A 16,984-nucleotide genomic window follows, 5' to 3' on the forward strand; every position below is an offset into this window, starting at 1 on the left:
GGCAGAGGGCTTAGGCAAGCAGCCCTACCTTTGGTGGCTTTAAGACAAGACACGTGAAGGAAGGCTAATGAGTGGCTAATGAGGCTCTTATATTTCCCAGGAAGATTAAGTGGGATGATTCAGAGTATATCCGTTTGGAAAACTAGGGGACCCTACCCCAATTTCCTTTATGAAGGTGAGGTGATGGGGCTCCTCAGGATGAGGGGTGTGCTGCGGATGGAAGTGATCTGTGGGACAAAGAAAGCTGCCCCTTAGCCAAAGAGATGGGCAGGACCTGGAGCTGTGCTGGAGCTCTGGCCCTTATCCCAGAGGAAGAGTCAAAGTTTTTGTATGGAATATTACAGCACATGGTCAATGCCCAGCGGCAATCAAGAAGAAACCCATCTTGATTCAGGCTTGTTGTCTTGTTTTCTTCCCCTTGGATCTAAATCTCCTCCTGGAAACTGAACATTGAAACACACACAGACACACAGACACAGACACAGACAAACACACACACATACACACACACTCATCAGACTAATAATACTGAGCATCAACAACTCTTTCTTTCTCCCAATTGATGCTGGTTTGTCCAGCAAGGCACTAGAAAATGATTCAAGTTTAGGCATTTTGCTATACATTGGCATTTTCTTTTAAAAGGCACAGCTTACATTTTGATGATGCTACATTCTTCTTTAATGATTAATTCCCAAAGATTCCCTAAGGGATTCCCACGAAATAAGGACAGTCAGTGTTGACAGGGACCACAGAGGTCACTTCATCCAACTTTCTACCTAGAGGGGAACTCCCTCTATGACATCCTAGACAAATCATTAGTGGGCCTCTGCTTGAACACCTCCAGGGATGGAGAACTCCCTATCTCATGAAAGAGCCCACCTTATTTTGGATAGCTCTATTAGGCAGTTCTTTCAAATGTGGAGCTGGAATTTGCCACCCTGGAACTTCCACACAGTTCTGCTACAAAGAGCCAAGCCAAGCAAGCATATCACTCCTTTTTCACTACACAGCTCTTGTAATGTCTTGACACAGAGACTCCTCCCACCTCCTCCACCTTTAACTCTTTTTTCCAAGAGAAACATTCTTAGCCCCTTCAGCTGATCTGAAACTCATAAAACAGTCTCCAGTCCCTTCACCATTTTGGTTGCTGTCTTCTGGATGTGCTCTGGCTCTTCAAGACCCCTCTTAAAATGTGGTCTCCCAGATGGAATGTGTTATGTGGTCCGATTGCAGAAAGCGGTGATGCTATAACTCTTCTTTGTTCTGGGCACTTTGCTTCTATTAGTTCAGACTAAAGCCATATTCCTTTTTTTTTTTGGCTGCTTCAACACAGTGCTGACTCATATCCATCATAGTGTGCTTGTTCTACGTTAATCCCCCAGGTTTCTAAAAAATTGATGTTTAGCCATATCTCTCCTTATCCAGTACTTAAGCAGTTAAACATTTTTTTTTGAATCACTTATATTTATCCTAGCTAATTTCTGAGTAGTTGCAGTCCACCATTCTAGGTTGTCCAAATATTTTTGGAGCCTAATTTTGTCATCAATTTTCAGTCATTCATTATCATAGCCCTCCTATCTTCTTGTCATCCTTAAATTCGATAACATAACATCTGTATTTTCATAAAAATTATAAATACAGAAACACCTGGGATGGGGCCCTATTTGTACTCTTCTACAGACATCTCTCTTAGTTAACGAGGGACTATTGATATCAATAATTTGAGTCCAACTGTTTTGATAGTTGCATCTTAATCTAAATATATGATCATCTCCTTTGCATCATTTTGTCCACCAGGATAATGTGAGATTATCAAATGCCTTTTTGCAATGTAGACATACAATTCTACAGCATAACTCCTGGATCTACCTATCTTGTAGCCTTGTTAATGAAAGATGTTGGTCTATAATGACTCATTTTGAGTGGATCCATGCAGGGACCTAGAGATCAGTTTCCCTTTCTAAATGCTTCTTGAACCATCTGTTCAGCTGTCTAGGGATGGCTTTCAAGCTCACTGGTCTATCAGAGATCCCCTTTTAAGGTTATAGTTTATAGATTTCTAACCTCTATCTTCTTTCTACAAATGATACCTCAGTGTGACTATGAAAATGGGTCAATCCTGGGAAAGGGCACTGAGGTTTGTTACACTAATAGTTTTTGGGCAAGAGGAGCAGTGGGATGATTTTACTAATTTCTTCAGGGTAACTTCTTTAATCTGGATGGAGAAATTTGTCCCTTTCCCCCAGAAATGACTGATTGTACTTGAAATCAGATTTTTATTTTGAATGCAATTGTAAGGTTCTTTTCCCTGACTTCTGCTATAGTAATTTAATTTCTGAATAGTGAAAACTAATTGGAATAATGGCTTCACACCTTTGCTCCATTATAGGTCTCCAAACACAATTTCTATTTTTTAATCAGTGGGTGGCAGGTTAGCTAAGCAAATACTTTCCATTAGCTTGGGAAGCCCCTGGGAGAATGGAATGTAATTAACTAAGCAAGATGAACCCATTAAGGAATGGAATTTAGTGAGATGTATATCTATCTGGTCATGGGACATTTGGACTCTTCCCTTACAGTAAATAATACAGAGGCCAGAGGAGGTGGAATTGGAGACACTAGTTCTATTTATCCCCCTCTGTGCAGAGCAGATAAGATTTGGTTATAACCTTAAATCTGTTTATGACCTAGATGATTGTCTATAGCCTTCCCTTTGGTTTTGTGGTTCTCCTACCTGTTGACTTGCTGGCTTAGACAGGGCTGGGGACCATGTGGTAAAGAAATGACCCTTTACTATTGGGTGGGGTGAGATCTGAGTATTATTTGAACATACTCTAAGGGGCTGTGAGAAACTTCTCATCAATCTGGATGGAGCCTTGCCAATGTGGGAGACTACTGGTGGCCTGAACCACTAGTTCCGACAGTTGCTGGAACACCCCACCTTTGAGCAGAGGAACAATGAATTAGCTTAGAAAGTAAGCCAGATAGGGACACCCATGAGGCTTTTTATCTTAGGCAAGCTGGCAATGGTGGCAACTCACATTTTCTATTTTGTGAGTGTTTTCCTCTCAACATTCCTGGGAAGTAGGCAGTGCTAACTCTTACAATATCGGCATTATAATTTAATAGAAGAAACAGGTTTGAGAATATTGTGATTTAGCTAAGTTTGCAAAGTTCATCAGTGGCAGAGCCAGATGTGGAACCCAGAGCTCAGAGGGACCACAGATTCCATCTAGTTCCAGCCCATATTTCCAAAATGAATCTTCTCTAACAAAGGGGTTAGCTTTTGCTTTAATGCTGGGTAACTCATTATTTCCTGAAGCAGCCCATACCACTTTTAGATTGTTAGGAAGTTTTTCTTTCCATTGAGCTCAAATCTATCCTCTACAACTTCCACAACTTATTGTCTCATGTTCTGCCAAGCATAAGTCTAATCCCTTTTCCCCATGACAGCCCTTCTCATATTTGACCAGCTATGCGGCTTTCTGGCTTCCAAGTGTAATTCTTTTCCTATTAAGCCACCTCTAGTGATATTCCTGGCCCAGCAGGCACTGTTCTTCTCTCTGGAAAATGGGGTGCCCCATCACAAGCTCCATAAGTGTTTCGGTTCTCAGTTGGGTTTAAAGTAAGCCTTCCAGTTTCCCTATTGACTTCTGGAAACTAATAATTCTCCCTAATTCTATCATGAGTTAATTTGGGCACCTAGTTGTAGGGTTGGGCTCAGATGCAAGGGAGCTGGGTGAATTCTCCCTAGAAGGTAGGGCTATGTGGTAAAGTAGTGGCATTTTGGGGTAAGATTCTCATGCTCTGTTATAACCACAAATTAAGGCCTGTGTCCTGGTGGGCCAAGAGGAAAGACAAAGCATGTAGGATAAGCTATAGTGTTTGTCATCTGGGAGGTATCACCCATCACTGAGCACATCTTGGGCAAGGGTCCAGACAACAATGTTTAGACTGTGGTGAAATAGAAACACTGGACTGGGAGTAGATGATTTGTGTTTAGCCTGGCTCTATCATTGAATGCCAGGGTAATCATGGACAAGTCACTCCTAAGCCTCAGCTTCCTTTTCTAGAAGAGATAATACCTTCATAGACTATTACCAACACTTTAGGCCTGGAGTTGGGAAGATCTGAGTTAGAATCTATCCTCTGACACGTCCTAGCTATGTGACTTAACCCCATTTGCCTAGCCCACGTCCTTCTGTCTTAGAGTTGTTACTAGGATAGAAGGTAAGGTGTTTTTTTTTTAAAGGAAAACAAATACTTTGCTAATCTTCGAACACTATAGAAATCAGAGCTATCACTAGTGTAGTAAAAAATATAGATTCAGTGGAAAATAATTACACAAAACTACTATATAAAAATAAATTTACTGTAAAAGTTGGATATTTGGGGGGTGGTGATCAGCAAATCAAGGTTGAAGGAAGGGGTGAGAGAATTATAGGGGCAATGGCAAACGGGCACCTTTAGCAAATTTCCAGATCTGCATTCATGTGAAGAGAAAAAAATAAAAGAAGCTGGAGAGGACCAGTTGCAAATGATAAATTTGATCCAGGCTGCTTCAGAAGGTCAAGGGCAGGGCAGATAGAAGCTAATGATGACAGGCTGAGTTCCCTTTTGGGACATTTGGAGCCTATATTATGATCCATCTTAGAAGGAAGCCAAAGGTTAGACCTACAGGAAGGAAACTATTGTTCTTTCTGGGCCCCTGCATCATAAATGCTAAAAAAAGAATGTGGAACACACGGTCCAATATAGCTGATGATCTTTACTCCATGGCTCCTTTCAATCCCTCCCAACCCAAGCCTTTATGAGAGCCTTCCTGTCATTTCATCTGCATTTCCATCCAGTATTGAGCAAATCACTTCTAAGAGATCTTCCTTTAACCGAGTAATTGGTGGGGGGGTGGGGGGTGGGGAGATGATGTGAGGTCCTGAAAACTCAAGATATGCTGAGGGGACCACCTGGGAAAGCTTTGATACCCCATGGGGGCATCTTTCCAATCTTCCTCCCACACCAGCTGTACACTTTGGGGGAGAAGCATCAGAGCTGGTCAGGCCTTCTTTTCCTGGGCCAAGTGGGTTTGGGAGGGAGGGAACAGCAGTTCTGATAAGGGTCTATAGATGTTCTCCATCATTCCAATAGGGAGAAGTATTGAGGGAGTGAGTGCTGTAGCAGCATAAAAATTTATATCGTCCTTTAGATCTTGTCATTCTCCTCATGCCTTCTGGAGATGCTCCCTGGGACCTTGTTTTTTTAAAAAAAATTATTCCTTTAAAAAAAATCTCTTTTCATCACCAGTAAAAAAAAATAGTTGTGTTATGTGTGCATATGTGATTAGGGGATAGTGTGAGCAGATACATATGCATATGTAGATACACATATATATGCACCCAAACACATATATGCACACATATATATTCTTTATGTTTATAGGTCAGAGTTCCTGTTGAATTTTTCCAGGACGGTTGAGTTTGTGTACTGAAATATCCATTGCTGTGTTGGAGACAAGGGGTTGCAGGTATTCATGAAGATCCTGTGATCACTCTCAGTACAGTCCATGCAGGTACCACTGATAGGATGATAGAGAGTCTTGTCCTGGAAAACAGAGAGATTATAAGGCAGAACTTATTTTACAGAGGACAGACGGGTTAAGGGAGGAGGGGGACTCTCACATGAACAGTCTATTGTCTCTGGAAAGAGAAAGAAAGGACCACTATTTTCTGTCTCACCTGCTTTTCCAAGCCATTTTAATTCTTGTGAAAACCACAAAACATGAGTCAGAGAAAGACATGGGGTTCTTAGCTCTGCCACCAACTTGTATGCTTCTAGGCTGCCACTTTACCTGTCTTGATCTAATGAGATGATCCAACATTGAGACAATATATTCTGCCCCAACTGATGCTCAGAGAGCTACTGGGAAGATAAATCTGATAAGGAATGCATCTAAGGGATTCAATGAATTAAATTTCATCTAGCATTTCAAAGAGTATTAGATGAAAAAACCTTCTGTTGTTCGAAGGCATATAAGCTTCCCTAGGTAGCTAATCCTTTAGCTAGGGACCCTGCTTTCTTATTTTAGAGGTCCCTTACCTGTCCCCCAATCACCTTAAAATGTACTTAGACATTGGTTGCCTGGCTAACTAATACCTTCTCCTTAGAGTCTCTACCCATAGTTGGTGTTACTATTATTCAACACTGACAAGGTCAGCAGAAATCAAGGTCACTGACATAGCTAAGAAATTTACAATTTATAAAGTGGGGGAGGAGCACAAAGGGTTATTATTCCTATTCTGAAGCTCAAGTAGGGAAGTGATAAGATTTGAATTCCAAATTTATTGCTTTAACCACTAGACTTGCTCCTTTAGCTGATGTAGTTCCACTAAACCAGCATTGGAGGTTTTTGAGTTTCAGTGCCCAGAGGGCAAATTCAAGCTGTCTGGGAGCCTCCCAATTACTGGAGAGAGTTGAGGGAGAAAGCTCTTGCTTTGGGTGGCTTAGACAGAGGGGAAGGGCAAGCAAAAAATGTCCTCAGGTGCTGGGAAAGGGGGAATGGAGCAGCTCCCCGAGTGCTGTGCTAATACTTTGCCAATGCTGGACTATACCCAATATTCCCTGACAAGACATCCTCAGCAGGAAATTCTTGTGGCAACTGCTTTGGGTTGGTGCTCTGACATTTAAGGTTTGGTGCATTAGGTGAGCTCAAGGGAGCTTGGCTACAAGTTGTGTAATCTTGGGTAGGTCCTTCTGTTTTACTCCTCTCCAATCTCTTTATTTGTAAAATGGTGACACAACATACCTATACTACCTGCCTCACAGGAATGTTGGGAGGTTCAAACAAGATCATGTTTGCCATCTCTTCTGAGAAACCTGCCCTGACCAACTACAGTCCTAGCACTCATAAATTGTCCTTTAACCTCACGTAGTGCTTTGTTTTCTAACACATAGCACATGAGGTTGTTTTTTCTGATTATCTGTACTTGATTATCCAGTTGCTAGACTGCAAACTGCATGAGAGTGGGAACTTCCCCAGTGTCTGGCACAGTACTCTGTACACAGGAGGCACTCAATAAATGTCTTTTGCTTCATATTGTATTTACAACCATAAAGCCCTATATCAGTCTGATATGTTACTATTTAAAGATGATGTAATTTTTATAGATGTCTTATATCAGTTCTACATATAGAATGAGAATTCAAGATGAATTCTGTTGGCTTTAAGGGGAAGATGCTGATAAGCACATAGCTGCCACTCTTACTTTTCCATATTTCCATAGCTGGTTCCCTTTCATGCCATGACAATCAAAGAGTGTGACAGGACTGCTATGGGAGATGGAGTCAAAACAAAACTTCTTGGTGTGCTGGGGGTCTCCAGGACGGATATCTTCTCTCCAACTGAAGGTAAACACCTGTGGATACACAGACATAACAACTTTCATTATAATAATGACAGGAGAAAGAACCCCCAAATGTCCCGTGATCCCAAGTTCTTGTCATGGGGTTGGGGCTGGACTTCTTTAGAGGGGCCAGTAACAAACTTATTTGTTCCAACTATAGATAATTCTGAAAATTAAAATTTCTCTTTTAATAGGAATTTTAATACCACCAAACAGGAACCATTCAATATGTAAAGAACAGAAAAATAAGATTGAAAATGAAACTGTGAACTTCTATTATGTGCATTTCCTTTTTTAAGAAAGCAACAAATTTTTTCAAAGACCTGGCAGGTGATCTGCGGATAGCTATGGAAACAAAGAATAATATCCTGAAGATGCTGGCAGGAAGTGAGAGGCTTCTTAAGAACTAACTGTGGTAAAAAGCTAGAAACCAAGTGGGTACTCATTGTCTGGTGAAACAAACTGTGGCATATGAATGTTAATGGCATATTCCTGCCCTATGAGAAATGATAACAATGATGAGTTCAGAGACACCTGAGAAGACTTTATGAACTGATATAGGGTGAATAATTTAGACTAAGGAGAACCAAAGGCCCCAGTAACATAACCAAAAGCATACTTAAAAGACAGCCAATGATCTCAGATGAATGAAATACCCAATCCTGGTCCTGGGGTACAGATGATACAACCCTGCCCCCTCCCAGAGAAAGGCAGAGGCCCCTGGGATTAGCATGCTGCATATGTAAGGAAGCTTATGTGGTGGTTGGTTTGCTCTAACTGATGGTATTAATGGAATTATTTATGATCTTCTGCCCAATCCCTAGGTGTCTTCTCTCTTCTTCCAGGACTGCATCTATGGTTCTTCCATGATGTTGGCCAGGCCACTTCCCTTTACTGAGCTAGAAAATAGATAAGTTCTCTTCCATCTATCTCTTTCTTTGTTCTAAGGGTCTTTTCAGTTTGACTATTCTGTGGGTTATTTTCTAAGGTCCCTTTCAAGGTCTAACATGCCATGATTTAAATACTACTCCATCGGTGAGTTGACCCAGGTTTATTCCTTTATTGATAGCTCTTGCTAAGCATACTTACAAACTCTATTTTTTAGACTTTAATTAGTTTAACTTATTATTTCCATCTTTGCAAATGTACTAAAGCTGTCATTTTGAAGGTATTTACTTCTTTTTATATGTCGAGGCACCTATGGCGCTATGGATTTGAGGTGTTAATCAAATCTCTGCTTTCTATTTGGGGAATTGGTTACTGAATACTGGAGCTAGCTTACACAGTTGCCCTGGGCTCTGAAGAGCCCTTGTTTAGTATTTGTAATCCATTATGGCTCTTCCATTACCTTTCCCTCTCTCTAGGCCCTCCCATTCATTCCCAGTCTTTCTTCTTCCTCCTCTCCTTCGGATGTGAATAGGAGGGCTGACTCAGTCACTTGGGCCTTAGGCCTCTGGCAACTACAGGATTGAAGAAGAGGACTTCCATAGTCTAAAAAGGGAGTTGATTGGCTTTCTGAGATCTCTGTTAAGAAGGATTACCTGCATGTTACCCCATGCTGTCTCTGCTCGGCCCTTGACGCAGCTTTCTAGTCTCAGGGCAGAGCCCAGGGAACCATGCTTTGTCCCTATACACAGCTGGGTGCCGACATTGCGGATCTGAAATGGCAAAGAGCTTTGTGAATATGTTGTTCAAGGGCCAAAGGACCAGATGAAGCTTTCAGAAAAAAAATGGAATGTAATGAGAAGAAGCCCAAGGTCAGTTGGGGGTAAGGAGAATCATCAATATGGCTAAACTTCAAGTTGGGACCTTAAAGTTTCAGTTAACCTTTTGGCCCTGTCCTTCACCTCCCATTAAAAGAAAACTCAATTAATCCAGGGTCAAAGAAACTATTTACTTAGTCACTGAACAGATTCATCTTTGAAAGATTAGATTTCAATCTTTCACCTGTTACTTACTCTACAGACAGAAATGAGAATCCAAAGAACTGTTCTTCCATTCCCTAAGGCAAGGGCTCTTAATCTGGAGTCTGTGGATAGATTTCGTATGGGAACTTGGATGAAAAAAAATCATATTTTCATTTTCCCTAACTTCTAACTGGAATTGAGCATTTCCTTCAATTATGAATTTTTAAAAGTCCACATTGTTTTGAGGATGGCTCCATAAACTTCATTAGACTGCTAAAGGGATTCATGACCTCCAAGAGTCTAAGAACCCCTACTCTAAGACATCATGTTACAGTAGAAAAAGCTTGGACCTGAGGGCCAAGAAACCTGCATTTGATTCATTCTAGCTTTACAAGTCACAACCTCTCTAAGCCTCAGTGTTGTCCTATTTAAAATTAAAGGTATTCGTGATCTAATCATCTAGAGATAAATAAATGATCTTTGGGCCTTTCTAGCTCTAACATTCTTTTTTCTGTTTCTTCTAACTTTGAAATTCTTTGTATTATGTATTAAGGATCATTCTAGAACTATCACCTTATGATTTTATTTATTTTACTTAGTGCCTATGTATCTAGCATTGCACCCAATATGTGGAAAAGTGTAAGGCAAAATCCCTGCCCTTAAGGAGCTTACAATTGTGTTTTTATTTCTACAATATTTTCTTTTTTTCTTTTCTAAACCTTATCTTCTATCCTGGTATGAATTCTAAGATAGAAGAGCACAAGGGCTATACCAGGTCTAAGTGACTTGCCCAAGATCACAAAGGAAATGTCTGAGGCAGGATTTGAACCCAGGTTCTCCTGACTCCAAGCTTGGTGCTCTATCCACTGTGCATTGAACTGCTCCATATTTCTACAGTATTATCTACACATCATCTAATCATCTCATTTTCCTCCCAAAAAATCCTGAAGAGGAAAGGAAGGACGGGTAGTAATGATGCCACTTTATAGCTTGAAGAAAGGAAGGCCCATTAAAGTTAGGCAAGTTACTCTGGGTTACATAGCTAGGATTAGACTTTTGATTCTCACTAAACCATCCACCTTGAGTATGTGAATCTTCACCAAGAGTAGAACTGGGAAGTTATATGACCAAAATTAAATTAGGCAGATTGACTCTCCCCCCCGCCCCCTGACTTACTGCTTGTTTGTTAGATCTTTGTCACCACTTATTTGGGGTTCAGTGGTCTTATATGTAAAAGAAGAACTTATGTGGCAGGGATGGAGATGGAGGAAAGAATCTTTTTCCCAGCTCTGAGCTCTCCGATTTAATGAAATAAGAAACACTTTCTTCTTCCTCCTTCCTTCCTCAAGACCCACCTCCCCCCAGGCAGCTGCCGGGGGCTCCACTGGAGGATAAAACCTGGGCAAGTCCCAGGCAATTTCGGTCATGAACCACTTGAAGCTTTTGCAGTTTAGGCGGTTTCGGAGGTCCTTTTGGGCAGTGACATCCCCTGTGGAGAGATGGCGGTATTCTGGAAGGCGCTGGTAAATGTATTCTGCATATTCATCCATCCATACCTCGGCCACTCGTTTCAGATTCTGGGAGAAGAGAAGTAAAATGAAGAGGATGTTAGGCTCTTGGAGGAGCCAAGATGTTGCTGGCCTAAGCAGATATCCTCTTTTTTGCAGCATCCATGGGGAGATCTCATACAGTAAGAGGAACAGGATGATATAACAGGAAAAGCACTGGACCAAGGAAGATCAAGCTTCTGTCCCTGAATAGCTGTTTGATCCCGGACAAATCATTTCACCTTTCTAAGTCTTGGCCTGCTCATCTATGAAATGGGATGATACTTGAACAACCTATTTCTAAAGGTGTTATGAGGAAAACGTGTTGTAAGCTCTAGAATGCTGTAGGAAAGGTGAACTGTTATTATAATCCAACTACTCTAGTGCTTTTACTGCAGGGGTGCTGGAAAGGTCTTGAAGCTTTCTTTCACACATTCTGGCTAATTCCTGACACTTCACTGTTGGACCATCCCTCTTTTATCTTAGGGCTGTGAGCTCTGTTAAAAACTCCCCAACAGTTTTAGTAGTCTGAAGGAAAGATATGAACCAAGGCAGTTTGATGGGATGTAAAAAAGAGTGTAAATGAGGGCACTGAGCACTGGAGGCAGATTATGAGATGTGAGAAAGACAGAGAGAGGGGTGGGAGTAACTCTGAGGTAACAAAAATGATTCAGAACCAGGAAGCTGAGGACATTAAGGACAAAAAGAACAAAACCAGATTCACAGCAACTTAGATCTGAGAGAGATTTCAGAATATGTGGTAGAGGGTGTCAGAGCTTGAAGAGACATTTGAGATCGCCTAGTCCAATTTCCTAAATTTATAGATTCCAATAAGGTACAATGACTTGCCCAAAGTCACTAGTTCTTTAGGGGAAGAGCTGGGACTAGAACTCAAGCCAGTTCATCAGTTCATCAAATATTTGTTATTGGCTACCACGTGCTGAGAACCATCTTCACTTCTTCCACCAGTGTTCAATCTCCTGCTAAAATGAGATTCCACTCCCCCATTTTCTTAGTGTTTCTAAACTTTAAGAACTACTCAGAAAATTCTACTGACAGTGTTTGGGAAAAAGATAACTTGTAAGCCTCCTGATTAGAATTAAAAAATTAGAATTAAAAAATTCTGGGCTCGTATTAAATGGGCAAGTGCAGCTAAGATCCCACTATTAAGTCAATGAAAAGAATCAGCTTCCTGGATCCATGTGGTTTTGTAAGCTACCTAAGATTGAAGGAAATGGCAAAAAGTTCATGGGGCATATTATATACATCATTAACCAGGTATAAACTTGAAAGGAATATGCTAGTCCAGGGTAAGTAAAACAAGAGGAAATTAGTTTAAATTTCAGTCCAGGGTATTGGTGGATAGTTATGGAGGAGAGAAGAAATGACAGGAGCCTGGGCTGTCATTTGGAAAAGGGATTAACCTTGTTCTGTGTGATTGTAGGAACTAGATGGAAATCATGGGGCTACAGATTTCATTGCAAAGAAAAACATGCTAAAACCTAGAGCTGTCCCAAAATGGAATGGGCTACCAGCAGAGGTAGTGAATGATCATTGGTGAGAGTCTTTAGTGAGACGTTATTTGTCAGACATGTTATGTAGGGATACCTTGTTTAAGGAAGGGTTGGACTATGTCTTCCAACATTGCACTCTTGGCTGAGGTTTCTCCCTCCCTTCTCAATTCATCTCTTCCATGAACTTTTATTCTCTCTTTACCTAAAAGTGATCTTTCACTTCACAGACTAGCCATAGGCTAGGACCTTGTCCTCAATTTTATTTTTTTTATTAATTTTTTATTTTTAGAAAAATTTTCCATAGTTACATAATTCATATTTTTACTTTACCCTTCACCCCCTCAAGCCCCCTACTCCCCTATAGCTAACTCGCATTTCCACTGGTTTCAACATGTGTGGGCAGTCAAGACTTATTTACATATTATTGATAGTTACAATGGTGTGGTCATTTAGTATCTACATCCTCAACCATGTCCTCATCAACCTAAGTGTTCAAGCAGTTGTTTTTCTTCTGTGTTTCCTCTCCTGTAGTTCTTCCTCTGAATGTGGGTAGTGTTCTTTTCCATAAGTCCCTCAGAATTGTCTTGGGTCATTGCACTGCTGCTAGTACATTTGATTTTTACCACAGTGTATCAGTCTCTGTGTACAATGTTCTTCTGGCTCTGCTCCTTTCACTCTGCATCAATTCCTGGAGGTCTTTCCAGTTCACATGGAGTTCCTCCAGTTTATTATTCCTTTGAGCACAGTAGTATTCCATCACCAGCATATACCACAGTTTGTTCAGCCATTCCCCAATTGAAGGACATACCCTCCTTTTCCAGTTTTTTGCCACCACAAAAAATGCAGCTATAAATATTTTTGTACAAGTCTGTTTATCTATGATCTCTTTGGGGTACAAACTCAGCAATGGTATGGCTGGATAAAAGGGCAGGTATTCTTTTATAGCCCTTTGAGCATAGTTCCAAATTGCCATCCAGAATGGTTGGATCAGTTCACAACTCTACCAGCAGTGCATTAACGTCCCAATTTTGCCACATCCCCTCTAACATTCATTACTCTCCCCTGCTATCATTTTAGTCAATCTGCTAGGTGTGAGGTGGTACTTCAGAGTTGTTTTGATTTGCATTTCTCTAATTATTAGGGATTTAGAGCACTTTCTCATGTGCTTATTGATACTTTTGATTTCTTTATCTGAAAATTGCCTATTCATGTCCCTTGTCCATATATCAATTGGGGAATGGTTTGATTTTTTATACAATTGATTCAGCTCCTTGTATATTTGAGTAATTAGACCTCTGTCAGAATTTTTTGTTATAAAGATTTTTTCCCAGTTTATTGTTTCCCTTCTGATTTTAGTTGCATTGTTTTTGTTTGTACAAAAACCTTTTAATTTAATATAATCAAAAATATTTATTTTACATTTTGTAATTAGAAATTTTGTACTAGCAAAAAGACTCCAGCAAGTGATCAAGAGGGTTATCCATCATGATCAGGTGGGATTTACACCAGGAATGCAAGGATGGTTCAACATTAGGAAAACCATCCACATAACTGACCTATCAACAAGCAAACCAACAAAAACCACATGATTATCTCAATAGATGCTGAAAAAGCCTTTGACAAAATACAGCAACCATTCCTATTGAAAACACCAGAAAGTATAGGAATAGAAGGTCCTTTCCTAAAAATAATAAACAGTATATATTTTAAACCATCAACAAGCATCATATGCAATGGGGATAAATTAGAAGCCTTTCCAATAAGATCAGGTGTGAAACAAGGATGCCCATTATCACCTCTATTATTTAACATTGTACTAGAAACACTAGCAGTAGCAATTAGAGAAGAAAAAGAAATTGAAGGTATTAAAAAAGGCAATGAGGAGACTAAGCTATCACTCTTTGCAGATGATATGATGGTCTACTTAAAAAATCCTAGAGAATCAACTAAAAAGCTAGTAGAAACAATCAACTTTAGCAAAGTTGCAGGATACAAAATAAATACACATAAATCATCAGCATTTCTATATATTTCCAACACATCATAGCAGCAAGAGCTAGAAAGAGAAACACCATTTAAAATCACTCTAGACAATATAAAATACTTGGGAATCTATCTACCAAAACAAACACAGGAATTATACGAACATAACTATAAAACACTTTCCAAACAATTAAAACTAGATCTAAACAATTGGAAAAACATTGAGTGCTCATGGGTAGGACGAGCTAACATAATAAAAACGACCATTCTACCCAAATTAATTTACTTATTTAGTGCCATACCTATCAAACCACCAAAAAACTATAACAAAGTTTATTTGGAAGAACAAAAGATCAAGAATATCAGGGGAAATAATGAAAAAAAAACATGAAGGAAGGTGGCTTAGCAGTACCAGATATTAAGCTATATTATAAAGCAGTGGTCATCAAAACGATATGGTACTGGCTAAGAGACAGAAGGGAGGATCAGTGGAATAGACTTGGGGTAAGTGACACCAGCAAAACAGTGTATGATAAACCCAAAGAGCCCAACTTTTGGGACAAAAATCCACTATTTGACAAAAATTGCTGGGAAAATTGGAAAACAATATGGGAGAGATTAGGTTTAGATCAACATCTCACACCCTACACACCAAGATAAATTCAGAATGGGTGAAAGACTTGAATATAAAGAAGGAAACTGTAAGTAAATTAAGTGAACACAGAATAGTATACTTGTCAGATCTCTGGGAAAGGAAAGATTTTAAAACCAAGCAAGAGTTAGAAAAAATTACAAAATGTAAAATAAATAATCTTGTACTCATTTTTAGAATATTGTAACTTCCTGATGAAAAGGATATTGAGAGACAATTGGTCCAACCTGTAGTTGACCAGGAATTCTCCTTCCATGCCCAGCCTGTGCTTAAAAACCTTTGGAAGTGAAGAACCCATTACTCTCCTGAGGGGAAATCCATTTCACTTGCGGACAGTTCTGCTTGTTGGCAACTTTTCCTTCACTGAGAGCAAAAGTTCGCCTCTCCTTCCCACCTCCCAACTTAGATGATAGGTTCCTTTCTTGCAGACAAGGTCTGTGTTGGAGTTCTCTTGGCATCCTTAGAACCTAGCATGCTATCAGCCTGACCACAGGTAGCGCTGAATAAATGGCGGATGACTAAACTGAATTGGAATGCTGCTTGATGGGAGAGACTACATGGTCCTTTCAAGTCCCTCATCCAGTGTTCTGTTCTAAAGTCTCAGTTGGCTTTGGCTGGTGAATGAATGGTTTGGCGAATTTCTTCAGTGGCTGATGTGTGCGCTATGATATTGCGTCACTAGAGGGCGCTGACGTGTTTCTACTGAGGAGAACAGTGGTGACCTGACTGTGGTCACACCTCCTTCATGGGGGTGAGCTAGATGCAGGCGGAGGTGGCCATCCCTTCAGGCAGGCTACGGTTTACTTTAGCCCGGTAGGGAAACAGTGGGAGCAGACCGCGAGGATGAGGGAAGGGCCTGGCCAGGAAAACGGCAGTTGGAGAAAGCAGCTTTTTGGGACTGACAGAGGGAGAAGGTTATGGGGAGCCTCTGCCTCTGGCCCTGGGCCACTCGGGGACAATAATAAGTAGCGCGCATCGCCTCGAAAGCACTTCCTGCAGCAATGCTGTGAGGCAGCGGAGGGCAGGCATTACGTCCATTTTACAGGTGAGGAAATGGCAAGGATTGCTCCCAGCTCCAGCTGACGACCCTTGTGAGCTGGCACTCGTTTCTAGGGCTTTTGCCTCCCATTCCAGGACGCTTTCCCCATATTATGGCGCCTTTCGTTAATAATAGCTCATATTTCAAGTGTTTTACACGGATATCATAAAAGCTCAAGGCTGCTAAGTATCTCAGGGATCACCTAGTTTATCTCCTCCAGTGATGGGGAAACTTTTTAAAGAGGGGCCAAAGGAAAGGAAAAAAAAAACTTTAGGCGGGCCAATATAATTAAAAATAACAGTGATACATTTTATAAAATTCTTATATTTTTTGTTATACGAAACCCTATTAATGTCTAAAAGATTATGAAGGAGAAGGGTTGCATCTGGCTGGCAGGCTGTAGTTTGCCCATCACTGCCTGGACAAGAATGCTCCTCACAACATCCTGACATGCAGAGGCAGCTAGGTGGCATGGAACGTACTGGGGGATCTGGAGTCAGGTAAGCCTGAATTAAAATCTGGCCTCACTTATTAGCTACGAGCTTGGGCACATCACTTAACCTTAGTTTAGTCTGAGGTTAGCTATCAGTCTCCTCATCTATAAAATGGGAATAATAATACATTTAGCTCTTAGGGTTGTTGTGAGGATCAAATGAGAATATTCGGAAAGTGCTTTCTAAACCTTAGACTGCTATATAAATGTTACTTATTATCTAACCAAATTATTTTTGAAAATCTTCAGAGATAGGGAACTCACTACCTCTTCTGGTAGCATATTCCATTTTGGGACAGTTCAGATTCTTAGGGAGTTTGTTCTTATGTTGTTATGTCAAATATTATAAAGAAGCTGATTTTAACCCAATGTAAGGAAAGTGAGCTTGTTCAATATCACATGGCATATCTACCTAGTGGTATCCAGGCTGGGCTTAGTGTGTACTCAAATAT

At 40.5% G+C, this 16,984-nt stretch overlaps 1 protein-coding gene across 1 annotated transcript in view; it reads right to left on the reverse strand.

Annotated features, from left to right (window-relative positions):
• Positions 1-4,354: 4,354 nt before the first annotated feature.
• The window catches only part of GALNT10 (polypeptide N-acetylgalactosaminyltransferase 10), a 171,665-nt gene continuing 159,035 nt past the window's right edge, over positions 4,355-16,984 (reverse strand). The window contains exons 9-12 of the mRNA XM_044664481.1: positions 10,660-10,881; positions 8,939-9,055; positions 7,260-7,409; positions 4,355-5,598 (exon numbers count right to left, since the gene is read on the reverse strand). Coding sequence (XP_044520416.1) covers positions 5,431-5,598; positions 7,260-7,409; positions 8,939-9,055; positions 10,660-10,881 — 657 coding nt within the window. The 3' untranslated portion in view covers positions 4,355-5,430. The remainder of the gene's footprint in view (positions 5,599-7,259; positions 7,410-8,938; positions 9,056-10,659; positions 10,882-16,984) is intronic.

Source organism: Gracilinanus agilis, chromosome 2 (genome assembly GCF_016433145.1).
Source record: "Gracilinanus agilis isolate LMUSP501 chromosome 2, AgileGrace, whole genome shotgun sequence".
In the NCBI taxonomy this organism is placed as follows: domain Eukaryota; kingdom Metazoa; phylum Chordata; class Mammalia; order Didelphimorphia; family Didelphidae; genus Gracilinanus; species Gracilinanus agilis.